This window comes from Moschus berezovskii, chromosome 4 (genome assembly GCF_049115385.1).
Source record: "Moschus berezovskii isolate FMDL1 chromosome 4, NW_MosBer_1.0, whole genome shotgun sequence".
Classification (NCBI taxonomy): domain Eukaryota; kingdom Metazoa; phylum Chordata; class Mammalia; order Artiodactyla; family Moschidae; genus Moschus; species Moschus berezovskii.
Window position 1 is genome coordinate 67,576,058 of NC_142463.1, and position 27,364 is coordinate 67,603,421.

Sequence of the window (27,364 nt, forward strand, 5' to 3'; positions counted from 1 at the left end):
TATACTTTTGCATGAATAGTGAATTTTTAAAATGATTTTGAATTCTTTTATAATCGTAGAAGAACACATGCACAATAGGAAAATACTTTTCCTTTGAAAAAGAGAAATATTTATTTTCAAGAGAAAATTTCCTGCTAGGTGATGGGTATTGAAATCCATTGTCATACATTTGTTAGGTGAGTAGTAAGCAATGAATGACATTACACAATATCTGTCATACAGAGTGTTCGATGTACACAGATGAATTATCTTAATAGAGTTGCTTACATAGAAATGAGGCTGCAATAAGAGATTTTACTAGTCCTCTTGGTTTAGACAGAAACCAGGGGTAATTGATGTAGTTTCAGGGTACAATAAAGGTGTTTTATTCTAGTGAGCAAGTAGGAAACCAAGATTCAGAAAACTAGCAGGTTGGAACTGGAAAGTTATTTTTTCCAAGTGGTAATTAATATTAAAATATTTCAGAATAATAAATGTGCTCTTTACATTTAGATGCTGACTCCAATTAATGCCCATAGGGCGATTAATAGAATGTGAATAGACCAAATTTAGAATGAAACATTTTAAGGTGATTTTGTACAGGTCTTCTTATCTGAATTAACAGCAAGGAATTTGTTATGTGGCATAAGAATTAACATTGACGTCAGTGTGGCTTAAAACATGTGATATGTCAGGAGAACTGAACAGATCCCAACCCCCTTGTATGAACAGGACATAAGGTAGGGAGGGGTCATGGCTCTGCTAGCTGTGCATGTTCCAAGGTTCACTCCTGTTGCCCTACTTCTCCCCACCCCAGAGAGGACCCAGGCCCTGAGAGAACTTCAAGCCCAGAGGACTTGCCACAGCTGCTCACCATGGACCAGGCCTTTGCTTCAGAGCAGGACTTCCTCAGACTGCAGACTGGTTGTTTAAATGCTCTTGCCTGTGTTCCACTCAATGTTCACACAACTAGCAGAATATAATCTGAGCCTCAAGAGATCAAAGGAGCTCACAACACTTTACTAGTCCTGCTTCCTTAAGAAGCTATTTCCCATATTCTTGAAGAGAAGTCTCTTTTCCAATCTGTGTATTACTGCTTCTGTTTTTAATTTTAATAACTGTGTTTATGTTTCAATAAGTAAGAATTCTTACAAAGTATAAAAGTCACAGAGGAAGGTGCCATGCAAAGTTAGTTATCCTCTCATGTTATCATATTTATCCCATTGTGCTCACAGATACCAATTTCTTTCTTTTTTATTTTCCAAGATAGATGATAATACGTGCACATACTATTTTTTCAATCAGTAGTACAACTATACACACTTGCTGCATCTTGAGATTTTTTCACATTAGCACAAATAGAGTTTCCTTTTTCATTTCAGTGACTGTAGAGTTTTCCTATGTAAGTGTATCTCAGGATTTATCTCACTAGTATGTGACAGAGGGACTTTGAAGTTTCCAGTCTTCTGGAATTACAACAATTTTGTGACAAATAAACTGCTACATATGTCATTTGCAACTTGGGTAAATAAATCTGTAAGATAAATGGCTAAACACGGACTTCTGTATCAGCAGTACTTGCATTTAAATCTTTGATACATATTTGCACCAATTTGCACTCTCTCTCGCATTTATCAGAGACCCCCAATTTCCTGGTACCCTTGCTAGCCAGTGTCCTTTCCAAACTCTTCTTTCTGGCTCATCTGGGAGGTGACACATGTTCCTCTTAATTTTACCTTGTACATAATTTATAATCAATAAAGTTAAACATATTTATTTTCTTGGTATATTTTTGCCCATTTAAAAACGTGTTGGTTGTTCTTTCCTCATTGATTTATAAGGTTCATTATAACTTAAAGAACTGATCTCCAAGACTGCGAATGTTCTTCATCTTCTCATTTGTTTCTTGCTTTTCTTAACACTTACCTATAATTAGTCATTATCTTCCAATTTGTTTTCCATTTTTTTTAATTAACAATTCATTCAAAATCACGTGGGTTTCTTTTTTGCATATCAAACACTGGTAATCACTTTTGTAATAACTTTAGTAGTTCTTTGGTAATCAGTTTTAAGCTCCTCTTGAACAAAACTATCATGACATACATATTTTAAAAATGAACTATCATGTTACACTACTAAAACATAAGAAGCCTTTCAAAATATACTTACTAGGGTTTCTCAGCCTCTTTCATACGATCACTGAGAAATTTCAGTCCCACACCAACTACTTTATAAGCCCCAGGGAGGACTGCAATTAATGTCACACTCGCCATATCAAGGACATCTGAAATATTGAAGGACTTTTCAGTTGCTTCGATACATTGTTTCAGTTGATCTATGTCTTTATTTACCTCCTCAGCATCCTTTTTGAATCCTTCTGTGAGTAACTCTTTTTGCATCTGTAAAAAGGAGAGTACCTTTTTGAAAATACCCCAAATTAGCATTTGCGTCAAACAACTATAGTTGATATGCATCTGTGTCTACTTCTCTAACACTTTAGATTTTTTTTTGTATTATTCTAATATTTGCAAACATTTACAACATGGAAGGGAGAGCATCCAGGGTTTAGAGTTTCCCATGTTCCTTCAACACCATCTTCTTGGGTATATAGAAGTTGGGTATAGGTCAGGTCTGAAAACTACCCCAGGGAGAGGTTCCAGTCTTATAAATACACTTTGGGCGAACATGTAGGTGAGTTCTAAATATTTGTCAGTTTCGCTGAGGTAGAATGACCACACACATGTCACCAAAATGGCACTGCTGACTCCCTTCAGAACTCTAGCTATCAAACTCCAGGCTGGGACAAAGAATGCATTTAGTTTAGGTGTATAAAATGAATCAGGAGATCTGGAAACAAACAAAGCAAATTTTACAACTTTCAGCATCGAGTATTTCATACCAGGCACAATCTAATATTTTCAAGAGCAGATGGAACTATTCCAGGTCTCTGATGATTGTATCCCAAATTCTAAGGACTCTAAGACTGAGGTCCTACTCACTTGGGAACAAATGTGATGCTATAATTACTATGAACAGCAGTCCAGGAGCCTGAGCCATGTTATTTGTCCCATTCAAACCCTAACACTACAGACGGTGCTAAGTCTTACAGAGGTAAACCTTCAGCATAATTCATATCTCTTTGATGTTACAGTAAATCCTATGTTTTCATATTTTCCTCTGAGATCTGACTTAAGGTCAAATTCCTGTCCCTTTATTCCTGAGGAGTTAGGGTTTCCCCATCAGGCCCCGCCCAGGCCCATCTAGACTTACCTTCAGCTTGTGCTCCAGCATCATTTCCTGCTCTCTCAGAAGGTTTTCTCTTTCGCTATCCGTCTTCTCTTGCAGTTGGGCCAGGTTTTCTATGAAGCTTCTCTCTTGTGCCTCCATTTTTTGTTCCTCTTCATTCTGTTTCTCTCTTAGCAGCTCCTGTTCCCTCTCAGCTGCCTCCTTCTTGGCACACTCAGCTGTTTCACAAGAATTTTAAAGAGGGGAGAACATGACTTATGCTGAGCTGTCACCTCATTTGCTCAGCGATAAAGTGGCTTCAATATTGTGGGATGGAGTCTGACTGTTCCTGATGCCACATCAGACAACATGCTTCAGCACATGATGTAGAAGCACTGATTGGATGTACATACAACCCAAACTCCCCCATTTACTTCCACATGTAGCAGAGAGGTTCCACAGAAGAAGAGGAAGCTCTGGTGTCAGGAAGTGTTTGTTCCCCCACTTGCCAAAAGACAACACAGGAGCCACCTTCCCTTCTGAGAGCACAGTCCTCCCCTGTACCTGCCATGGCCTTGTCCCCATCAGTGAGGGCCTGGTCTGCCTGCAGGATGGCTTCCTCTACTCCTCCCTGTGACTGCAGGAAGCTCTGGAGGACCTGGTTTGCCTGAGGAAACAAGGAGCAAAGACTTCTCAGGTAGAAAAGACGTAGTGTCTTGCTGTGGAAATTATTGTTCAGTAAACTACAGACTGTATCCTGTAAATTTTCCATCCTTTGTAGGCTCCCTAAATGGTTACAGACCTGAGAATTATGTGCATGTCTACAAACACCCATGGAACATTTGCTTGCAAGGCCAGCGGAGCTGATTTTCAGGAGTCCCAGAGGGCCTGGGTAAATAAGAGTCTAGCCCTTACACGGTGCACACTAAATCTCACATGTCTCAGGACCCAGAGAATAAACAGTAATTTGATAGGAGCCTGGGTCAGACCTACCTGCTGACTCTGGAGAGTCTCCCAGATTGGTTGGAGGCAACTGGACCTTCACTTGGGGACATGGACACTGGCACTGACAGAAGACATTCTGGGAAGCTCCTTCCACCACTTGGACACTGGTGCTGGTGAGAGCCATTTTGGAATCCTCCCCCTATCTCATTAGCCCCAAGACTCAGCCCTGCCCTAATGCAATGGTCTGCAGGTGCCAGTACTGGGATGCCTCAGGCCAAACAACTTACTAGACATGTATACAACCCCATCCACCAGCAGATCTCCTGAGCCCACAGCTGCCTCTGGACATGGCTGTGCCTACCAGAGGGCCAGGGACCCAGTCCCATTCACCAGGTGGACTGAGACCTGAAAACCCCAGCACCCTCCAGCCAGAGACCCTGGGACACATCAGGGGAAGATACCAGGTGCAAAAGACCTCAGTTTCTCAGTCTGCAGGACCAGTCAACTCACTAGCAAGCCGTGTTAGTCCTGGGACCAGCTGGGTTCAAGACTGCCTGGACCAATATTAGGCCAACAGAATCTTCAAAATCCCCCAGATTCAGGAGCCTAACGGCTCTACCATGGTCAACACGTGCTCTAGAACTCCTGGACCCTGCACCCAGACCCCGGGACGTGGCTCTCTCCTCTAGTAGGGTGTTACTAGACCTAGGACCTGGCTCACCCACCAGTGGGCAGCCAACAGACCTGGGATCTCCTGGACTCTACTCAACTCATCAGAAAGACGGCACTAGACTCAGAACCCTCCTGGGGTTCCAAGTCAGTCTCCTCATGACCAGCTGCCTCTGTGCAAATCAGGATCTGGCAACCAAATGAATCAACAAAGACCCTTTGATTCTAATCTGCTGCTCTTTCCCAATCCCATTACTCCTCACCTTAACTCCTTTCCTGGGAACCAGTTTATAGTCTTGTTCAAACTTATTCCTTGCATCTAAATAGAGACTGTGTCCTCCAGGGACAAAGAATGTGCCTCCTGAAATACTTTTCATCAAGGATTCTGAAAGCTTCTTAAGCTCAGCCTCACAATATTTGACAGAAGCCTCTTCACTCTGGATCATGAAACTGTCTTTCTTTTTCTCCATGATGTCCTGCCAAGGAAATAAGGGAAAATTCAATAGAAAGAAGTAGTTAGACAGGATGGTCCAGCTGTGCTCCCTTGGAAGAAGCAGTCTGAGAGCATCAGGGCACATGAGACTCAGAATAACAGACATGGAGTCAGGCGTCTAGTTGTAGTCCCAGTTCTGACCAACTCTTTGTGTGACTTGTATGAAGTCCCCTAAATTCCCTGGGCTCAGTGTCAATATTTGTGCAATGAATGGGTTGGGAGAAGCAAAGTACTACTTTAACACCATTAGCATTAATAGTGATCTATCCATCACCAATGAACAATGAAAAGACAATTATGACTGAAAGTAGGGCTTCTTCTGCCAACTTGGGTGGTAAGGACAAAACATACATACATAGGAAATCAACTTCCTACTAATGAATTAACTATATACCAGGCAGGGCTTCCCAGGTGACATAGTGGTAAAGGATCTGCATGCCAGTGCAGGACACGCAACAGATCCTGGTTCAATCCCCGGGTTGGGAAGATCCACTGAAGCAGGAAATGGCAGCTCACTCCAATATTCTTTCCTGGAAAATTCTGTGGACTGAGGAGCATGGGGGGCTATAATCCACGGGATCTCAGAGTGAGACATGACTTAGTGAAACAACACCACGCCGATGAGAGTTTTCAACTTTTCTTATATTCCCATTTCATTGAGAATTTGAGTGTGTGAAAATATAGGAACAGAAATTTTTTGCTTGTACTTATAAATTCCAGTCAGGCTTGTTTTCTCAATATGAAGTAAGAGATTTTTGTAACTTATAATGGTCAAGTGAGACTGACAGTCAGACTTTTAGTGAAGGTGCTAATGGTAAGCAGAATCGTGATCTCCAAGAGTTCTCTCTCGCAGGGTCCACACCCTACCTAGTCCCTGGACTTGTGAATATGATGAACAATTATTCTGTGTACAGACTATATTGCATGGAACATGTTGACTTTACAAAATGGAGATTACCCAGGTGGATATGACCTGATCACACTTGCACTTTACATGTTATTCTTCTCCAGTTGGTGGCAGAAGTGGTAGTCCGAGAGATTAGAAACAGAAGAAGAAAACAGCGCACCGTTGCTGCGTTGAAGACGGAGGGGAGTTCCCCAGAATGTCCATGTGGATACCAAGTCAATGTGAACCTTGTTTTTAGCTATGGTACACCAAGCAGAATACCCACAGACCCTGGGTGGGATCTGACCTGAGGAATGATAAGCTAATAGATGTGTGTTGTTTCAAGCTGCTAAGAGCAGAGTAATTTGTTTTGCCATGACAGAAAATAAGAAGCCCAATTTTTAGAAAAGTGATGACCTGTAGCCTGTAGAGCCCTATCATTCATTAGAATCTAAACTCCTTTTATGATAAGAAGCACCGGAACCGTTTTGTCAAAAAGGGGGAGTCTCAGCATCATTCCAGAAGAAAGGAATCAGGAAGCATATATTCTAGGACACATTACCACGAGCTGCTTCTGGAACATCAGCTTGTCATCCTTGAAGGAGCGCTCCATGAAGATGGCAATGGCTTCCTTCTCACAGGCTGCATGTACCTCCAGCAGCTCCTGGAGCGTGTCTGTGGGAAGGTTCAGTCGCTGAGTCATCTGCTCACTGTAGTGATCAGCTGCCTTCTGCACGGCTGCTGAGTTCTCACGCTCAGCCAGAGTTATTACTGCGTTCTCCAAACAGGGAACTCCTCCACTGTTGATGGCATCCACGTAGGCCTCCACCAGAGTCCCCAACCCTGAAAAATACATAATATTTATTAAATGGGGAGAAAATTCTTAACCTGTTTTATAGATTTAGAGATTAGCACTTAAAAAAAATTTAACTAAAATTTTATGGAAGTGGAAGTTTCCTTTTCCTCTATTTATTCTTCTCCTCATTCTATTTACTCATTCTTGTATCCTTCTCCTGTTTGATCTATGAATCTACTTCTTTATAATAACATCACTATGTGTACTATTCACTCCATCTTTTATGGTTCTCAAATTCATCATATTACAATACTGAAAAAATGATCTCAAACAATTAGCCCAAGATTCTCCTAGATCACTTTTCCCATTGTAATAAAATAAAAAGAACTTATTATAGATATAAGTAAATTACATAGCTTGTGGGCATTATTTGTAAATGAAAATGTCTTGTTGAAATGTCATCAAGAATTTCAGGACAGTTGAAACAAACATGAAACCAAGCAGAGCTCATCTCAGCATGACTGCCCAGGTGGCATGTCCATGAAGCCAGCCCTGTACATAAGATTGTATTTACAGTTGTTTCTCAGACTCTCAGTGAACTTACACATATTCATAACTACTATTTATTTTCTGATTCATGTAAATTCACAAAATATCTTGCCTATTCTCACTTGAAACACTTATCCCTTCAGACATCTCATCACCATGAAGATTTCTGTCTTTAATTTATATCATTAATATAATAGTTTCATGAGATTTGGTAGACTGCAACAAGCACTTATATATGCTTCTTTAAATGAAGAAACATGCATTTTCATGAGTGGTGTGAACATCCATGTTCCAAGTCACATGGAGAAGAAAACACAACTACAGAGAAACCAAGAGAAATCCAGAGTGTGACCACAAGTTTACCGCACACTGAAGCACAGAGATACGAGGTAGCATAGGAGACTCACCTCCCCCATTGACAGTGATTCCTTCTCTCAGGGTCTTGGGCTTTGCATGGGTAAAGATGTATGAGCAAAAATCTTTTGATTGCTTCCGGAAATTCACATCCAATTGCTTATCTGATAGTTCCTCAATACGGAGTAATAGCTTTCTGTCATTTGTAGGCCGGTCAAAGACAAAGCACTTTCTTTTTGGAAAAAATTTCCTGATACACTCTCTGGGCATGTTGGAATTTTGGATTTGGGGATCCTTGCCTGCAGAATTGGAAAAAGAGCAATCACGAAAGGAATAGGGGGCTGAGGACTTTCATTTCCAAGGATCTTTGCATCACTATAACTCTTGTGCTCAGATATCTCCTAGTATTGAATCGTGCAAATCAGTCTTACACTAATCTACCCAGGGGTGGAAAATCCCCTCGCCCCCCCCCCCCCGCTTTTTGTATATCTCTAACAGCAAAGGGGGTACTTCTGAGGAGGCGGGGAAGGAATCCATTCTTAGTGACAAACTTCTGATTCTTTTCCTTAACTTTCCATACTGCGCAGTGGATCAACTAATTATTAGATGTTTCTTGAGTAACAGATTAATCCAAGAAATTGTCAGAAATATTTTTCTGCTATTACAGTTCCCATGTGAGAAATGGCATATGGGCTCTATAGTAATGTGATGATAGAAATAAAGATATTTATTATATATTTATGATATTGCTGTAGAAGACAAATGATACTCAAGATGTGAAGAAACGCTTCATAAATCAGAGCAGAAAAGTACACACCTTGTAGATATGATTGCAGATTACTTTAGCATACACCATTTTATGTTAGTGTAGCCTAAATGAAATTAAAAGACGCTTGCTCCTTGGAAGGAAAGTTATGACCAACCTTGATAGTATATTAAAAAGCAGAGACATTACTTTGCCGACCAAGGTCCGTCTAGTCAAGGCAATGGTTTTTCCCGTGGTCATGTATGGATGTGAGAGTTGGACTGTGAAGAAAGCTGATCGCCGAAGAATCGATGATTTTGAACTGTGGTGTTGGAGAAGACTCTTGAGAGTCCTTTATACTGCAAGGAGATCCAACCAGTCCATTCTAAAGGAGATCAATCCTGGATGTTCATTGGAGGGACTGATGCTAAAGCTGAAACTCCAATACTTTGGCCACCTCATGCGACGAGTTGACTCATTGGAAAAGACTCTGATGCTGGGAAAGGTTGGGGGCGGGAGGAGAAGGGGACGACGGAGAATGAGATGGCTGGATGGCATCACTGACTCTGTGGACATGAGTTTGAGTGTACTCCGGGATTTGGTGATGGACAGGGAGGCCTGGCGTGCTGTGATTCATGGGGTCGCGGAGAGTCGGACACGACTGAGCGACTGAACTGAACTGAACTGAACTGAAATGAAACCAATCCCAAAGTACGGCAATGCCAAAGAATGCTCAAACTACCACACAATTGCACCCATCTCACATGCTAGCAAAGTAATGCTCAAAATTCTCCAAGGCAGGCTTCAACAGTATGTGAACAGTGAACTTCCAGATGTTCAAGCTGGATTTAGAAAAGGCAGAGGAACCAGAGATCAAATTGCCAACATCCACTGGATCATCAAAAAAGCAACAGAGTTACAGAAAAACATCTGCTTCTGCTTTGTTGACTATGCTAAAGCTTTTGACTGTATGGATCACAACAAACTGTGGAAAATTCTTCAAGAGATGGGAATACCAGGTCACCTTATCTGCCTCCTGAGAAATCTGTATGCAGGTCAAGAAGCAACATTTAGAACTGGACATGGAAAAACAGACTGGTTCCAAATAGGAAAAGGAGCACTTCAAGGCTGTATATTACCACCCTGCTTATTTAACTTATATGCACAGTACATCATGTGAAATGCTGGGCTGGATGAAGCACAAGCTGGAATCAAGATTGCTGAGAGAAATATCAATAACCTCAGATACGCGGATGACACTGCCCTCATAGCAGAAAGTGAAGAACTAAAAAGCCTCTTGATGAAAGTGAAAGAGGAGAGTGGAAAAAGTTGGCTTAAAACTCAACATTCAAGAAACAAAGATCATGGCATCTGGTCCCATCACTTCATGGGAAATAGATGGAAAAACAGTGGAAACAGTGTCAGACTTTATTTTTTTGGGCTCTGAAGTCACTGCAGATGGTGACTGAAGCCATGAAATTAAAAGATGCTTGCTAACTGGAAGAAAAGTTATGACCAACCTAGATGGCATATTAAAAAGCAGAGACATTACTTTGTCAACAAAGGTCCATCTAGTCTAAGCTATGGTTTTTCCAGTAGTCATGTATGAATGTGAGTTGGACTATAAAAAAAGTTGAGCACCAAAGAATTGATGCTTTTGAACTGTGGTGTTGGAGAAGACTCTTGAGAGTCCCTTGGACTGCAAGGAGATCCAACCAGTCCACCCTAAAGGAAATCAGTCCTGAATATTCATTGGAAGGACTGATGCTGAAACTGAAACTCCAATACTTTGGACACCTGATGCAAAGAACTGACTCATTTGAAAAGTCCCTGATGCTGGGAAAGATGGAAGGCAGGAGAAGAAGGGGACAACAGAAGATGAAATGATTGGGTGGCATCACCGACTCGATGGACATTAGTTTGAGCAAGCTCTGGGAGTTGGTGATGGACAGGGAAGCCTGACGTGCTGCAATCCATGGGGTCACAAAGAATTGGACATGATTGAGCAACTGAAATGAACTGAACCGAACTGAAATGAAACCAGGAGACCTCATCTCTTCTTTGCATAATTTTACACTGGATGTGATTATTATATAGAAGGATTCTGGGCATCTACCAGTAGTTCAACAAATACTTATTTATTGAAAGAATGAATAAATTATTGAAAGTGAAATTTAGTTGTTTAGTTATGTCCAACTCTTTGAGACCTCGTGGACTGTAGCTTGTCAGGCTCCTCTGTCCGTGGAATTCTCCAGGTAAGAATACTGGAGTGGGTAGCCATTTTCTTCTCTGGGAGATCTTCCCAACCCAGGGATTGAACCCAGGTCTCCTGCATTGCAGGCAGATTCTTTACCAGTTGAACCACCATGGAAGTAAATGATTAAGTGAACAAAAATGAATATTGCTTCCAGGTACCACCTGCTAAAATAATCTGAATAACTAACTTATTATATTAGCTGACATATACTCTGTCAGGTTCTAGGATGAAGAGTGTGATACTATGAGGAAAAGCATATAAAGGATCTGATGGTCTTACTGGAAGGACATGGCAATGCTTTTTCCCTGAACTCTGCAGTGTATAAATAGCCTATTTATCAATATGAAGAAAGTAGCTATCTATGCTGGTAAGATACACTGTGTTAAAGGTACTTTTTTTTTTTATTGTAATTTCTTTTTTTTTTAAGTAATTATTTTTTATTGGAGGCAAATTATTTTACAATATTATATTGGTTGGTTTTGCCATACATTGACATGAATTCACCCCGGGTTTACATAAGTTCCCCCTCCTGAACCCCCCGCCCACCTCCCTCCTACCTCCCTCCTACCTCCCTCCTCCCTTTATCCTCCCTCTGGGTCATCCCCGCACGCCAGCCCCGAGCATGCTATAACATGCATCAACCCTGAACTAGTGATTCGTTTCACATATGACAACATACGTGTTTCAATGCCATTCTCCCAAATCATCCCACCCTCACCCTCTCCCACAGAGTCCCAAAGACTGTTCTATACATTACCTTTTGATTCTAGTTTGATGGATTATCTTTCTCAAATAGAAAAGGAGAAGCACTTAGATTTACTATGTAATATAAGCTTATGTGAGCCTTTTTATTTTTCATGGTATTCATTTCTCTAAAATCATTTGGTCTAATATTGGATTCCACATTTCCTCTGTGAGCTTAAGGTCTGGTCACTAGAGTTTTCCCAGTAACAATAATGACTGAAACCACTATCTGTCATTCACCAGACACCATTAGCATGACCTCAAGTCAACCTCAAATCAAGATTGATATCAAGTGCTGAATGTCAGAGCTCTGTTGACCCCGCCTCCTAATGAACCATCCAACACTCCGGCCCTGCTCTGATACCTGGAATCAATTTCAAGGCATTCTCCAGGTACTCATCTTCAGTGATGGGGTATTCATCTAACTCCAGTTCCAACATGAAATCCCGCACAGTCCAGATGAAGTCTGGAAAGAAACTCACAAACTTGGCTGAGTCCTCTTCTCCATCAGAGCTGGGAGATGATTTGGTTCTGATTAACTCTGTTAGTTCAGTCACATAGCTGTGATTAGCTAAGGAATAAGAAGCACCCTCCAACACGATTTCCAGATTTGGCCCCAAAACATGTTATATCAACCTTCTCTTTTGCCTCATTTTCCCTCTATATCAGCCATGAGAATGGAATCATGGGAAAGAAGAAACAGTATCAGTTGCTAGTCCCATAAACTCAATGAAATGTGCTGGTTCAGTTCCTGGAAGGATACTGCAGCTGCTCCAGGGCCTGGTGGTTGATGGTGCTCATGCTGTTGTAGATAAAGGTGCTGCTCAGGAGCACGGCCAGGGCAAAGATCCACGAGTCATTCTTGGAGTTCCCCTAAAAAGTACATCACAGCATGAGGATGCTACTCCTCATTCTCCCACACAGTTGTTCATTTACAATAACAGCTGTACTGTAACTAAAAAGTAAGGCAAGTAACATAAATTTTCAAGACAATGCTAAATGCAAACCTTTTTGGTGTTGACACTGATCCCGCTAAGCACTTTGGTGTGGTTAGCTATTAACAGAAGTGAATGACATCATAAATGTGCATCAGGCTTCTCTCGTGGCTCAGTGGTAAAGAACCCACTGGCCAATGCAGGATAGGTGGTTAGATCCCTAAAATGGGAAGATCCCACATGCTGTGGAGGAACAGCCCATGCACTGCAGCTATTAAGCCTGTGCTCTAGTGCCCAAGAGCTTCAACTACTGAGCCCATGCACTGGAACTACAGAAGCCCGCGCACCCTAGAGCCTGTGCTCTGCAACAAGAGAAGACACAGCAGTGAGAAACCTAAGGACTGCAGCTAGAGAGTGGCCCCCGCTGTCTGCAACTTGAGAAAAGCCCGCACAAAAAAAAAAGACCTAATCAAGTCAAAAATTAAATAAACAAATAAACAGAATTAATTTTTTAAATGTCAAATGTTTAATACAGTGCCTGGAACATGTGAGTTATGCAATAATAAATGGGCCATGATTCCTTTGCACTTCTTTTCTTGATCATAGGCTATGTTAGGAACTGCTGCTGCTGCTGCTGCTAAGTCGCCTCAGTCATGTCCGACTCTGTGCGACCCCATAGACGGCAGCCCAACAGGCTCCTCTGTCCCTGGGATTCTTCAGGCAAGAACACTGGAGTGGGTTGCCATTTCCTTCTCCAATGTTAGGAACTAGTGTTATTCAATTAAATTCTTCAACTATTCATTGCACATTTAGAAAACAGCAGATATGACATCTGCTTATACAGATATAAAGTTTCCTATGACAATCCCTCCTTAGAGAGATGGAGGGGCAGATTATCTGGCAACATGTAAATACATCCAAGATACCAGGCATGAAACCTAATACTATGCTGTAAAAGACAAAGGGGGTAATTTCAGATGAACCAGAAAATGTACTCTGTGCATTCAGAGCCAGACATGATTGTGTCTGATAGTGATATGATGGCATTAGGTTAAAAACAGCAGGCTTTAAAGAAATGACAGAACATGGACTTGTGCAGTTCCAGGGACCATGCACATGGAGGGCCCACAGAAACCAATCACAATTGTCAGACAGCATGATCAGAAAGAGTATTACATGCTCATTTTATTTGACTGAAGTAGTGGTTACCCATGTGGTCATAGATGATGAGGCTGAAAATGACATTCAGGAGAAGTCATGAGTGACTTTGGAACAGAGTATATATTGCCGAGACACACTACAGGTAGGGAGGGCAGCAAGTTCTGCTGCTATCAGTGTGCAGTCTGGGGTGTTTCAGTTCCTTGACAAATACAATTAAATAAAAAGAAGAAGGTCATGCAAACTAGAATCTAGCAGGAGTCAGTAGACCATCTTGTGTTGACACTGCGGTGATTCAGTTCAGTTCAGTCGCTCAGTCGTGTCCGACTCTCCGCGACCCCATGAATCACAGCACACCAGGCCTCCCTGTCCATCACCAACTCCCGGAGTACACTCAAACTCATGTCCACAGAGTCGGTGATGCCATCCAGCCATCTCATTCTCCGTCGTCCCCTTCTCCTCCCGCCCCCAACCTTTCCCAGCATCAGAGTCTTTTCCAGTGAGTCAACTCGTCGCATGAGGTGGCCAAAGTATTGCAGTTTCAGCTTTAGCATCAGTCCCTCCAATGAACATCCAGGATTGATCTCCTTTAGAATGGACTGGTTGGATCTCCTTGCAGTATAAGGGACTCTCAAGAGTCTTCTCCAACACCACAGTTCAAAAGCATCGATTCTTTGGCGATATGCAGATGACACTACCCTTATGGCAGAAAGTGAAGAGGAACTCAAAAGCATCTTGATGAAAGTGAAAGAGGAGAGTGAAAAGGTTGGTTTGAAGCTCAACATTCAGAAAACAAGGATCATGGCATCTGGTCCCATCACTTCATGGGAAATAGATGGAAAAACAGTGGAAACAGTGTCAGACTTTGTTTTTTGGGGCTCCAAAATCACTGCAGATGCTGATTGCAGCCAGGAAATTAAAAGACGCTTGCTCCTTGGAAGGAAAGTTATGACCAACCTTGATAGTATATTAAAAAGCAGAGACATTACTTTGCCAACCAAGGTCCGTCTAGTCAAGGCAATGGTTTTTCCCGTGGTCATGTATGGATGTGAGAGTTGGACTGTGAAGAAAGCTGATCGCCAAAGAATCGATGCTATTGAATACTTTAAATCTGGATTTTTAAACTCAGAATTTCTGAATTCATGCCCTAAATCCTTTTCTGCAGTGATGAAAGTCAAAGAGTCAATGCTACTACTTTTAATTTAGATGCATATTAATATAAATAAGGAGAAAAATTGATTGCAAGTAACACTGTGAAGACAAAATACCTAATATTATCCCATTTACATTCTCATCATGAGTCTAATTCAAGTTGTTATAGAATTCATTGAAGAATTCCTCTTCAGAGCTCTAAAACATGGAATAAAATGCTTCCTGTTGGAAGTTTTTCTGGAGATTTAAAAACTAGTTTATTTGCTGAATCTACTTTCATGATTCCTACTTCCAACTTGATTAACCCTACACATCTGAACCTGTAGATCCAGTTAACTTCATGAATTATAGCTTTCACTAAGATTTCTTCCCAAACCTAAAAAACTGGGATAAGGCCTCACTCTTATTTTCATGGCTCAAGACTGCTTATTTTTTATCTCCCCAATTCAGATATGGCTCATATCTCACTCACTGTTGCACTTAACACAGAGCCCTAGATTTGAACCCAATACATATTTGTTAACTTCCATCTTTCACCCCAGTGTTAAAAATAAGGAGATGTGTCCCCAGTAACCGAAGTATTGATCTTACTAAACAACAAATTCAAGGAAAGAGAATTCAACCTCATTATTTATAACTGGATTTGCAGTTTACAGGAATATGTCATAAAAGTTGAATTGAGGTGAGAAATTGAATTGTAAGTGGAGTATCAGGAGTAAAGAAGATTCCCTGCCTTACCTTCTCTACATCACCCAGACCCTCAGTGTCCAGAAGGACCAGGGTGTGGTTTTCCTTGGAGGGGTGGGGCACACACCACATCCAGATGCCCTTGGTTTCAGACCTGACTGTGGAGCCCAGACGGAAACCTGCACAGAAAGAGGAGGAAGCAATGCAAAGTAAGAGCAGATAGTCCAGGCTGCCCACAGGTTACTTTGGGTGAACTTGTGTGCATGTGAGTGCCTGCCTGTGGGGAGGATGCTTTCACTTCAACAAGTACCGAAGACCCAACCTCTACACATATTCAGAACCTTCTCAAGAAACACTTTGTGTCCCCTATTCATCTCTTACCATCAATAGTTCAAACTGTGTCACATTCTAAAATAATGTTAGCTCTATTAACCTCTCTTCATTTGTCTGACACAGAAGAGCTCCCTTATCCTCCACCTTCTGATGGACTTTTACCAGTGAGAGGTAACAGTAGGAGATTAGAAGGTAGGCACCTGTTGCCCTGGCTTCACCCTGATGAACCATGGTGTCCCGGTGCCTCTGTTCCCATATTTAGTCACATCTCCTTTTTGGTAAAGAATCAGCCTGCAACGCAGGAGACCCTGTTTGATTCCTGGGTCAGGAAGATCCCCTGGTGAAGGGATAGGCTACCTACTCCAGAATGCTTGGGCTTCCCTGGTGGCTCAGATGGTAAAGAATCCACCCACAATGGGGGAGACCTGGGTTCGATCCCTGAGTTGGGAAGATCCCCTGGAGGAGGACATGGCAACCCACTCCAGTATTCTTGCCTGGAGAACCCCATGGACAGAGGAGCCTGGTGGGTTACAGTCCATGGGATCGCAAAGAGTTGGACACGACTTAGCAACTAAGCACAAGACCTTGATTTTTACCACATCTGGAATCCACTCACTGCTTGTCTCTTCATGCTGTAGGAGATATCAAAGCTACTTGACATTGTTCCTGCCACCCTCTGAGTGTTTCTGCATTACTTTGTTGGTTCCCTTTGCTCAGCTCATGCCCTTGTAATCGTCCCTCCAATAAACATCTTCAGTTACCCTCTAAGTGGATTCTCTGTGTCCTTTCACAACCTGCATTGATACATCAACTTTTGTTAGTTTTATTCCTCTTCTTCCTCCTCACATTTTCCTCATTTCTCTTCTCCTCTTCAAAAATGATGAATTCTTTGTTTACTGATTCACGTGGAGATATAATAGAAGGGAAAGCAAAACAGACCTGTAAGACTTGCTTGCCCTTCTTTCTCAAGGCTAAGCCCAGAGATAGGAGAGGATGTGAGGTACATGCCTAAGAAGTTGCAGGTAAAATATCTCATCCAACAGTCCAAGATTTTGACCTTGGTCAGATGCCAATGCTCCCTTCAACTGAGAATAGAAATGGATATGATGAAATACCTAAGGGAGCAAGGTTCAACATGGCTCAGGCTATTCAGTGCCATATCTTGTGTGTTCTGCTCAAAGTGGGTATAGGACCTGAGATGATCTTCACTCTTCTACATCATGATGGCATTTGACTGTATGCTGATTAATACAGAGAAATGTGAACTCTCAGTTCCTCCAGAAAGAAAAGACAAGCTATAAGTGGAGGTCATCACAGTCAGTTATGAGATGTAAAGAACAGACAATGGTATTACCACAGGAGAGAAAATATTGACTTGCTTCTGCTAGTCAGCCCTGACTGGGTGCTAATTTGTTTCTTCTTCTTGTGATATGACTCATGTGGTAAGTCAAAATTCAGGTGTTTTAAAACATGACTGCTTAGTCACTCAGTTGTGTCCGACTCTGTGGTTCCATAGGCAGTAGCCTGCCAGGCTTCTCTTTTCATGGGGATTGTCCAGGCAAGAATACTAGAGTGGGTTGCCACGCCCTCCTCCAAGGGATCTTCCCAACCCAGCATCAAACCCAGGTTTCTCACATTGCAGGTGGATTCTTTACCAACTGAGACACCAGGGAAGCCCTAAAGCATGACTAGGTTAAAGGTTTCCTCAGTAGGACAATCACCTCTTTATTACCAGATGTTATCTCAAGTAGGAAAAGAAAGAATGTTCCTCAAACTCCTTGCATGCATCTCTTTCTTAGAGTTCTAAAATCTTAAATCTCTCCAAAAATGACCTATTTATTAATTTACGCTGGCAAGCAAAAGCATCCTCCCCTGACTGGTGATCAATTTCCTTTCAAAGAAAGACAAACATAAAATGTCTTGTTTTAAGTCAGTAAGAGATTGCAAAGGAAAAATGAGAGTGGGAGAAAGGAAGAACAGAGAGAGATGGGGTAAGAGAGAGAGAGAGAGAGAGATAGACACAGAAACAGAGGATTTGAGTGAGACAGAGATATTCCCAGGGGCCCTTAGAGTTTGGTGAACTGAGGTTCTAGTCCCTAACTGTGCTAAGCTGCTGGGCCACAGAGGAAGGCATTAGGAAAGAAATGGTGTGTGGTCTTCTTAGAAATGCCCAGCAGGACATGGGTGCATTATCCTAAAAATCACTTAGAAACAAGTCAGGCAACTTGGTAGAAAAAACCCTCTTGAAATAGGAAAGGCAAAAGGCAAATATATGAAAAAAGTGCTCAAACCTATTAGTAGTGAGACAAATAACAAGCAACCATACAGACACCAGATGGACAAAAAGTTTAAAAATGTTTTTACCAAAATTTTGTGACAATATGGAAAATTTAAATTGCTGCTAATATGCACATAAACTGAACATAAAGCTAAAAAGGCTGTTTGATGTTATCCAGAAAGGCTGAAGACAAACATTTCTTGATTTAGCAATTCCACTTCTCGGTAAAACATAAGGAAGTTAGTATATACACACACCAGGATATAGATGAAGAATAATCATGAGAGCACCATTCATAAAAGATAAAAGTTGCAAATAATGCCAGTGTTCATCAGCAACAAATGGATAAGTAAATTGTGGTATCCTCTGTCAGCTTAAAAGTAAAAAATAGTGTAATTACAGACACCTATTGGGCTTCCCTTGTGGCTCAATTGATAAAGAATCTGCTTGCAGTGCAGAAGACCTGGGTTCAATCCCTGGGTTGGGAAGATCCCCTGGAGAAGGGAAAGGCTACCCACTCCAGTATTCTGGCCTGGAGAATTCCATGGACTGTCTAGTCCTTGGGGTCACAAAGAGTCGGACACGACTGAGTGACTTTCACTTTCACTTCACATGATAAACTAGATGAACCTCATAAACTTCTTATTGAGAATATGAATCAAGATCCCAGTGAATACCAGAATGTACTTTCCTCTATAAAGTTTAAGCTATTTTTAAGAAATAGTTGCATAGATTGTAAAACAACATTTAAATATAAAGAATGAAAGAAGGCACCATGAAAATCAAAACATCGATGAGCTCCAGTGAAGGTGTAAGAGGGTGTGATTTGGGTTTTTGGGTGTTGGTGATGTTTTATTTCTTGCTCTGGGCAGTGACTGAACAGTAGATCACTTCATACTTTTTAATATGTATATATATATATATATATATATATATTTTAATATGTATATATATATATATTTTATGTATTCTTCCATATGTGTTGTTACATGTCTGTGCTCAGTCTTGACTGCCTCTTTGCAACTCCATAGACTATGGTCCACCACGCTCCTCTGTCCATGGAATTTTCCCAGCAAGAATACTGGAGTGGCTTGCCATTTCCTTCTCCACAGAATCTTTCCAACCCAGAGATTAAACCCGAGTCTCCTGCATCTCCTGCACTGGTAGGCAGATTCTTTACCACTGCACCACCAGGGAAACCTGAAAGTGTTAGTCACTCAGTCGTGTCTGACTCTTTGCAACCCCAATGACAGTAGCCCATAGCTGCCAGGCTCCTCTCTCAATGGAATTCTCCAGGCAAGAATACTGGAGTGGGCTGCCATTCCCTTCTCCAGGGGATCTTCCTGACCCAGGGATTGAAACCAGGTCTCCTGCATTGCAGGCAGAGTCTTTACCATCTGAGCCCCCAGGGAAGCCCCTAAGAGTTCACATATTAGAAAAGACTAGTTAGAGAAAGAGAATATGTATGTTATCAAAGTTTTACTGTGAAATTAAACCAAAAGGAATGCACAATAGTCTCGCTGAGGTATAGGATATAGGGAGTTTGCTGTCGATGCTCCCTTCTATTGTTTTCTAAAAATAAGACATATTTAAAAATATTTGTGTGCTGTTTGGAATGACTCTGTGGTTTAGGGCAAATGTGGTGAAGGAGAAAGGAAGGCAGTAATTGTTGAAGATGAGCCCCTGAGAAGACAGCAGTGGATGGAATCAGGACGAACAAGGTAGACATTCTGATGGGATTGGGAACTCTCGATCACTGGACAGAAGAGTGAACATTGCGGAGGGATGGGTTTGAAGTTATAAACTCAGTGGTGAGAATTAGAAGTTTTCTTCAGTGACAGGGGTGGGGGGTTTAGGCTCTTCCTTAACATGACCCTAGAGGAGGAGGATCATCAGCCTGCGCTACTGTGCTTTCAAGCAAATGTCCTGAACGACACTTAACAAAACTCACCGTGGTTCTGTCCTGCCAGGCGGTTCATCAGGTAGGACTTTCCGGTCCGATACAGCCCTGCGATGGCCACCACCACCACGGGCTGAGATATCTGCTCAAGAATCTTCAGTGCTCTAGGATTTACTGTCAGCTGATTGTTCTGGTTTCTTACCAGACAGATGGGGTCCATTATGGTGGATCCAGATGCCATGGGAAGCTGTAACCCAGAGAAACAACTCAGTAGAACACAAGGTCCCCAGAGGGGTGGGATGGGGCAGGGGGCAGGAGGGAGGCTCAAGAGGGAGAGGATTTATGTATACATATAGCAGAAACCAACACAACATTGTAAAGAAATTCTATTTCAATTTAAAAAAATGTGGAAAAAACCCCTACAGGGTCCTGAGTTCATCCCTCATGGTTACCAAAATCATATGCACATTAGTCTTCTGCTTGTGGAACTTAGATATCAATTCTCTCTGCTTTATATATTTCAAAAAGGTAAGTATTTAGCCTAGTGTGCCAAGGCCTGTATAGGTACAGTATGTATATTATCTTATTGATCCTTAAATGAACACTGAAGCAACCTTGCCCCCACGAGGCATACAGTGAACAGATGAGAACACAAAGCACTGAGGATAGAGCTTTGAGAACACTAACATCTTGGGGGTAAGCAGAGACAGATGAACACAAAGCACTGAGGATAGAGCTTTGAGAACACTAACATCTTGGGGGTAAGCAGAGACAGATGAACACAAAGCACTGAGGATAGAGCTTTGAGAACACTAACATCTTGGGGGTAAGCAGAGACAGATGAACACAAAGCACTGAGGATAGAGCTTTGAGAACACTAACATCTTGGGGGTAAGCAGAGACAGATGAACACAAAGCACTGAGGATAGAGCTTTGAGAACACTAACATCTTGGGGGTAAGCAGAGACAGATGAACACAAAGCACTGAGGATAGAGCTTTGAGAACACTAACATCTTGGGGGTAAGCAGAGACAGATGAACACAAAGCACTGAGGATAGAGCTTTGAGAACACTAACATTTTGGGGGTAAGCAGAGACAGATGGGACTTGAAAGGGATAAGAAGTGACCAGAGATGATTTCCTGAGTTCCAGAATGATTGGATCACTCACTAATTTCACAAATATTTATTGAGAACCTTCCATGTGCTGGACACTGTTCTACGAGCTTAGGATCAAACAGTGAACAAGATGGATACAAATTCTTGCTTCATGGATCTCTAGTCTAGTAAAGGAGACAATAGAGAAAGTGAAAAAATAAAATATCCACATGTATGGATATTCAGTTCAGTTCAGTTCAGTTGCTCAGTCGTATCCGACTCTTTGCAACCCCATGAATCACAGCACGGCAGGCCTCGCTGTCCATCACCAACTCCCAGAGCTCACTCAAACTCATGTCCATCGAGTCGGTGATGCCATCCAGCCATCTCATTCTCTGTTGTCCCCTTCTCCTTCTGCCCTCTATCCCTCCCAGCATCAGAGTCTTTTTCAGTGAGTCAACTCTTTGCATGAGGTGGCCAAAGTATGGTTAGTATATGCTCAGAAGGAAATGAGCAGGGAATGGGATTTGAATTTACATGGAGTTCAATCAGGGAAAACCTTGCCAACACATGAAAAATAAATGTGACTGGTGACCAGATGAAGGAATCAGTGGAGTAGGACAGACTGGAGGAAGAGTGATTGTGAGAGAAAGAAGTTGAGATAAAGATGCTGCTCTCTCTTAAAACAGCACAGATCTTAAAGGTACCTAACAATGTTGCACATGTTAATAATTAATTTACTAACTGAAATTAAAGGGTATTTCTTATTATTTAAGCAGATAGAAAAGAGATGCAAGCAAACTAGGGTGTTATAAGGTCTGGCTAGATATGCCAGGGTCTCACATCTGGGCCAGGCTCTGCTTTAAATGATTTCATCACCATGATTAGATGTTTCATGATCTTAGGAGACAGACAGAAGTCAGAAGGCTTTGACTGTTCCTTTATTTTCTCAAAAACAATACTAAGCAACATCCACATGTTTCCATATGTTACTGGCTGTGTGACGACTGAGATTAATTTCTTTGTGCCTCAGATTTTTCTTCTATAAAATGGCAGCATTAGGCATAAAAATCAATCTGTCATTAGGGTTATTTGGAGGATTAAATATCTCATGATGCTTACAATACTCTTAAAATTATGCTGGTACATAGTAAATTCTATATAAGTATTGCTTTACAACTGAATGTCTGAAGACAGGGACGATAATTATTGAATGGAAGTGGAGGACTGGCTCTGACACGTCCCTCCCTGGTTGCAAGCAAGTGGGAGGACACAGCCCAAGAGGAAGATGAGCAGGCTGGGGAGATCCAGTGGTAATAGCTGAGAGGGAGGACAGTGATGTAGGAAGAGTCAGTCTGGAGGAGCTCAGAGCTGCCCTGGGATGTCCAAGTACAGGTTCTGGTGTCGGGCTGCCAGGGTTCAAACCTGAAGGTTCATAGCGCTTACTATCTGTTGATGCCTTAAAAAAAGGAATTTACCTCCAAAACCTTCTTTTTCTTAGCAGTTTATATGTAAAGCAACAATTCTTGATTCATTACAGTACAGCTGATAGCAGATAGGCTCTAAATCATGAAAAATTTTTTTTCTTGATTCATGTACTATTTTAATTAGACAGTGTGTTATAATGTGTCAGTGAGCTCTGTAAGCTGCAAATTGCCAAGAATTATAAGGTATCTAAAATCTTTCTATCAGAAAAAAAATTTATTTAACAGATTTCTTCTGAACGATTCTTTTCTTTTTCTATAGTGGATTTGGAGCAGAAATGGGAGAGTAAAGCATGACCTTTTACTGCTGTGTTATCTCAAAATTAATAAAGGAAAATCTGAAGAATTCCCTGACTCTGTGCTTTCACTGACAAGGGTGCTGGTTCCATCCCCGGTCTGGGAAGTAAGATCTCACTTGAAGGCCTGTGTCCCCTCCCCCATCACGTATGTGCTGTGTGCTCCAGGCAAGAATAGTGGAGCCTGTTGCCATTTTCTATTTCAAGGGATCCTGACTCAGGGATCAAACCCACTCTCTGGTGTCTCCTGCATATCCCGCACTGGCAGGTGGATTCTGAGCTAGCTGGGTTTCGTGTGTACCCAACCCACCCCGCCACGCTCCCAAAAATGAACTTCACTCAAATGGAGTCAGCAAGCCAGAAAGGGGCTTGTTGCAGAACTACAGACTGGAGGTCAGTTATGGAAGAATTGTCAATTACACACTCCAAAGGAAAAATTTTCAACAGGGAAAGAGGTACCAATGACAACCATCAAAAGGAAAAGGTACACACTGCATCTCCTACAAGAATTGACTACCCCGGCAACTCAGTCAATGAGAATTGGTCATCACTCTTGAACTCTGACTTTTCTTTCCAAACCAACCTTCCCAGCCCCTTACTTTTCTCTATAATGTACTTTTTCTTTGTTGGACTTCCTTATGGCATTTTTTTTTAATAGCTTGTTTGTCCCAAATTGCAATAACTCTACTATTCCTGAATAAATTCACTTTGGGCTGTAAAATAACTTTTATTTTTAAGGTGAATAGTTATAAGCAAGAGAAATTGCAGAGTTTATATCTTAGACCAAATATTGATAAAGCTTTGTGTAAGTCAATGAGTCTACAAAGATTTTGTATTTTAACTCAAAGTATCAGTTCAGTTCAGTTCAGTTCAGTCGCTCAGTCGTGTCTGACTCTCCGCGACCCCACAAATCATAGCACGCCAGGCCTCCCTGTCCATCACCAACTCCTGGAGTTCACTCAAACTCATGTCCACAGAGGCGGTGATGCCATCCAGCCATCTCATTCTCTGTCGTCCCCTTCTCCTCCCGCCCCCAACCTTTCCCAGCATCAGAGTCTTTTCCAGTGAGTCAACTCGTCGCATGAGGTGGCCAAAGTATTGCAGCTTCAGCTTTAGCATCAGTCCTTCCAATGAACACCCAGGATTGATCTCCCTTAGAATGGACTGGTTGGATCTCCTTGCGGTACAAGGGACTCTCAAGAGTCTTCTCCAACACCACAGTTCAAAAGCATCAATTCTTTGGCGGTCAGCTTTCTTCACAGTCCAACTCTCACATCCATACATGACCACGGGAAAAACCATAGCCTTGACTAGACGGACCTTGGTTGGCAAAGTAATGTCTCTGCTTTTCAATATATTATCAAGGTTGGTCATAACTTTCCTTCCAAGGAGTAAGCGTCCTTTAATTTCATGGCTGCAATCAGCATCTGCAGTGATTTTGGAGCCCCAAAAAATAAAGTCTGACACTGTTTCCACTGTTTTTCCACCTATTTCCCATAAAGTGATGGGACCAGATGCCATGATCTTTGTTTTCTGAATGTTGAGCTTCAAGCCAACCTTTTCACTCTCCTCTTTCACTTTCATCAAGAGGCTTTTGAGTTCCTCTTCACTTTCTGCCATAAGGGTAGTGTCATCTGCATATCTGAGATTATTGATATTTCTCCCAGCCATCTTGATTCCAGCTTGTGCTTCTTCCAGCCCAGCGTTTCTCATGATGTACTCTGCATATAAGTTAAATAAGCAAGGTGACAATATACAGCCTTGACGTACTCCTTTTCCTATTTGGAACCAGTCTGTTGTTCCATGTCCAGTTCTGACTGTTGCTTCCTGACCTGCATACAGGTGTCTCAAGAGGCAGGTCAGGTGGTCTAGTATTCCCATCTCTTTCAGAATTTTCCACAGTTTATTGTGATCCACACAGTCAAAGGCTTTGGCATAGTCAAGGAAGCAGAAATAGATGTTTTTCTGGAACTCTCTTGCTTTCTCCATGATCCAGCGGATGTTGGCAATTTGATCTGGGGTGCCTCTGCCTTTTCTAAAACCTGCTTGAACATCTGGGAGTTCACGGTTCACATATTGCTGAAGCCTGGCTTGGAGAATTTTGAGCATGACTTTACCAGCATGTGAGATGAGTGCAATTGTGCGGTAGTTTGAGCATTCTTTGGCACAACAAAAAGCCATAAAAAAGAAACTAAACAAATAGAAAAGAACAGTGCTAATAGAACGCAGAAGATGACCAACAAGTTTCCAAAGGTGACTGTTCAGAATTATATGATAGTCAAAAATACCCTACACTGGGGATTTTCAGCAAGTACTAGAAGTTATTCTGAGGCTGTTAATGTATGTGCCACTCATTAAGAACAATGCATGATAAACAAACATGATTAGATCTTACAGTTATTATTAACAGTTTTTTCTAGTAAGAGTGAGATTGAATTATTCCAAAGAAAATAGTTCTGTATGCATTCACAGTATCAAATGTTAAGACAAAAATAATCCCTGGTCCGTCTTTTGGGATTTAAATTGGCTCTATGTCCGTCTTTCTTCTTTGGCCACCGCCCAGCGGGGTGCACTCAGGTGTGTCTGAGCCGGGCAAGAGGGGGCTGGGAGAAGAGACGGCACCCACCGCCTCTGCGAAGGGCGGGCTGGGGAGTGAGGGTGAGTTTGGGTCTTCCGTCTCTAAAATGACTTCAGCTTCCTTTCCTCAGGAGACGTACCTGCCCTCCTGCTTTTTGCTGCAGCCCTGCTTAGATGCTCCAGGAGCAGCGGCGCATTCGGGCGACAAGCTTGGAAGCAGCCTGGGATCCAAAAGGAGACTCCGAGCTGCCCGAACAATGGGCCCAGTCGGCCGCTACCCACCGGCCCCGCGCCTCCATCTGCTCCTCTCCTCCCCCAGTGTGGTGTCTGCGCTGGGGGATTTATTGTTGTTATTTAACCGAAGTGTGCTTGGAAGGTCAAGTTTAGGAGCAGACTTACCTGGAGCTGCAGCCGGGAGTCAAGTCAATTGCTCTGGCTCGCCCCTAGGGCTCTTCCTGCTTCTGGCTCCTCCGGAAACCGACTCTTATGTTATGTTCAGAAGCTTGAAAAAAAAAAAAAAGAAGCTGAAAAGCCAGCTGGTTATCAAAAGCCTTCCGGGTATTGGTGGGGATTATGAGAAACGAAATCAAAATCGAAAGGGATAGTTGTTTTTTTTTTTTTAATGGAGGCAGGAAACTCGGTGATTTTTTTTCATTAACAAAATAAATATGTGTGTATAAAGTCCTCAATTTTATAGCCCAGACATATTCACTATTTTTTTTTTTAAATTGGAGAATAATTGCTGTACACTGTTGTGTTGGTTTCTGCTGCACAATAACACAAATCAGCCATAATTATATGTATATCCCCTCCCTCTTGAGCTTCACTATTATTTTGTTAGAGTTTTCCTCTTTTCTTTTACTAGTGTGGATCCAGATTTGGAGGTTAGGAGTTGATTCAGATTCCTTCCATTCTTCTCTGTATCCTTTAAGGCGTTGAACTAACCTGTAAGTTAAAAGCTTGACTGCTCATGTTAGGGAACCAGGTTATTTTGCCCAAGGAGCTGCAAGCCAAAACACTGAGAGCAGGAGATTTGCAGCAGAGAGTTTATTTGTGAGGCAACCCAGTAAGGCTGCAGGGGCTGTGATGACACTAGGTCCCCTATGGGGCAGGTGGGTCTATTCTGACTCTGATCAGCTATATTGGTTTCACCTGGTTTCAGACAGTTTTGCTGTGTTACAAGAGGAAGGAGTTTTCAAACAAGCTCTTCCCTTATCTGCTCATTCTATAAGATGAGCTCAAGAATTTCCCTAGGTCTGCAGTTTCTATTTCAGGTTTTTACCCTATGAGGCAGGGTTTCACTATCCCATTTGTATTTCAGAAGGAAGTGAGGGAAAAGAAGGACAGGCAGAGTATAATCTCAAAGTTCCATGGCCAAACCTCCCCAAGAGGAAGTGCTTTGGCACATAGTCCCTATGCAGACTTCTTTAGCTGAAAAAGCAGCTATAAAAGTATAAAAAGCCTTACCCAGATCTCTGTATGCTTATTTTGTAAAACAGAATGAGACCGTATTCGGAGCTGCAAAGTGTGTTATAACTCTAAAGGTGTATACTACAATATCAGGGTCAGATTTTTCTAGAATTCTGAGACTTCCCTTGGTAGATTGAAGACTTGAACCCAAACTGGGAAAACTACTGTGGCCCTATAATCTCTGAGCCACTGAGATGGACTTAGGGGGAGATTGGGCACATAACCTAAAGCCAAATAAAGTTAATCTTTTCTCAGTTACCTGGATCCAAGAAATTTCTCTCTCTTTTTCTCCCTCACTCTTGGTCTTGTTCTGGATGTCTTGATCTATTCTCTTCTGTTTTCATTAACTTTTTGT

At 42.0% G+C, this 27,364-nt stretch overlaps 1 protein-coding gene across 2 annotated transcripts; it reads right to left on the reverse strand.

Moving 5' to 3' along the window:
- Window positions 1-58: 58 nt before the first annotated feature.
- Window positions 59-26,091, reverse strand: LOC129541835 (guanylate-binding protein 7-like). Of its 2 annotated transcripts, XM_055404138.2 has the most exons (11): window positions 25,939-26,091; window positions 20,137-20,332; window positions 15,626-15,753; window positions 12,406-12,515; window positions 12,007-12,203; window positions 7,950-8,195; window positions 6,760-7,040; window positions 5,082-5,294; window positions 3,769-3,871; window positions 3,250-3,443; window positions 69-2,378 (listed from the first exon to the last, which is right to left on the reverse strand). In XM_055404138.2, exons 2-11 carry the CDS (start codon window positions 20,324-20,326, stop codon window positions 2,148-2,150), a joined length of 1,893 nt encoding a protein of 630 aa, XP_055260113.1. In that variant the 5' UTR covers window positions 20,327-20,332; window positions 25,939-26,091; the 3' UTR covers window positions 69-2,147. The 2 variants fall into 2 exon arrangements, with proteins under 2 accessions (XP_055260115.1, XP_055260113.1); XM_055404140.2 differs by lacking the exons at window positions 15,626-15,753; window positions 20,137-20,332 and having other exon boundaries at window positions 59-2,378; window positions 25,939-26,001.
- Between the last annotated feature and the right edge of the window lie 1,273 nt (window positions 26,092-27,364).